Genomic DNA, 1,502 nt, shown 5'->3' with positions numbered 1-1,502 from the left:
CATGTGTGATCTCAATTATGGTGGTAGAAGAGGGGTATGGAATCTCCATGGCGAAAGGTAGCTACAGCCGCCGTTGTGGCGGGCGCCGGTATTGCTGTGTACCTCACACTACTGTATCGTAGTAGTGCTGATCGAAGACGTCGGCGAGGGAAGGGAGGGGATAAGCCTAGGAGGTCCTCTAGTAGTACTGTAGCTGCACTCTGAGTCTGTGACATCGATGTGGTCGCTGGTCGTCAGGTTGGCCCGATGAGTTTTGTGCGGCCGTTGATTTTGTCAGCGACCACGGAGAGGATATTTTAGATGACCAGACGTAGTGTTGTATCTCCTCTGTGTTCGCTAGGGATTGCTGTTGGTAGGCGGTTGGAGCTGTATGGATGGTTCAAGCAAGCTACTGTTGGTGACTGTGATGGAGACAATGCCAAGACAGGCTCATGGTCATCTGCTAGGTACTACCTCTGTTCACTCCATGTGGCGATCACCGGGAGTAGAGGTTTAATCTGTGTGTAGCTGTTTGTATTCAGATACTACATGAGGAAGTCATGGAAGGCGAAGAAAGGGCGTAGTAAGGAGGAGGCCTTCCGACGTTATATCGAGGTGTTGGAGGCCGCCCAGCCTGACTGGCGAGAGGTCATGCCACTGTAGGAACCGCTGGGTTAAATGTGTTGTGGTCCTCAGGCGCGTGATGAAGATGATAGCGACAACATTTGGATCGATGAGCCTGAGGAAAAGAAGGTATCAAGGGGAGTGAGAATTGCTCGTAGTAGGATTACGTCGGAGTCTGTGCGTACGTTATTTTCAACGTATTTTGAGTCGTTAGCATTTCCCGAATCACATACGGATTCGTACGTGATTTTGTTCCTACGCTGGATCCTGTACGGTATTGAGCGTCAATTGATTTCTATGATGTTGCACCATGGGTTAGTCTTGACAGAAGTCATCATGTCAGGTGGAGTACACAAGGGAGCCACAAGTGGTGGTGGGGGCTGGCGATGGTGACGAGCCGTCTGTTGATGACTCACCAGCAGGAATGTTTTGTCAGTAAGGCGCTAGTGTTAAGGCATGGGAGTCTGCCTTATGTAGAGTATGCATTCACTGAGGAATTATATTCCTATGAACGTCTCTTGTCGGGTCACAGGAAGTTTAAGTGCTTCTCTCAGGCTATGTGCAGAAGGGGATATTGATAAGGTGCAGGAGGTCCTCAGTACACATCCAAGTGCTGCTAGGATGGTGGATGCTGATGGTAGTGTGGCATCGCATCATCCACTTGACTTGATCGTTTGCCTCCTAGGTATGACTCCGCTCCATTGGGCATGTGATAGGAGTCGACTCGATGTATGTAGACTCCTGCTGGATAGTGGAGCTGATGTTAATGCTAAGGACTATGCTGGAGAGACCCCGCTCAGTGTAAGTGCTATTCCGACTGTTTACTATCACTCTTTCTATGGAGTGCCCAAAACTGATTACGATTTTGCTTTCAGTACGCTTGTATGGTCGGCGAGGCC

At 49.7% G+C, this 1,502-nt stretch overlaps 1 protein-coding gene across 1 annotated transcript; it reads left to right on the top strand.

Annotated features, from left to right (window-relative positions):
- Positions 1-26: 26 nt before the first annotated feature.
- On the top strand, positions 27-1,404 carry Pmar_PMAR029381 (Acyl-CoA-binding domain-containing protein, putative; the record flags this gene model as incomplete). The annotated part of the gene is made up of 8 exons (XM_002768660.1): positions 27-181; positions 238-310; positions 357-446; positions 522-627; positions 676-732; positions 947-1,038; positions 1,158-1,240; positions 1,289-1,404. Coding segments are annotated over 8 exons (771 nt in total), but the record flags the coding sequence as incomplete, so codon positions are not given.
- Between the last annotated feature and the right edge of the window lie 98 nt (positions 1,405-1,502).

The sequence above is a fragment of the Perkinsus marinus genome (genome assembly GCF_000006405.1).
Source record: "Perkinsus marinus ATCC 50983 genomic scaffold scf_1104296967568, whole genome shotgun sequence".
Classification (NCBI taxonomy): Eukaryota; Perkinsozoa; order Perkinsida; family Perkinsidae; genus Perkinsus; species Perkinsus marinus.
Note: the sequence above shows the minus strand (reverse complement) of the source record. Positions and strands in the feature narration are given on the sequence as shown.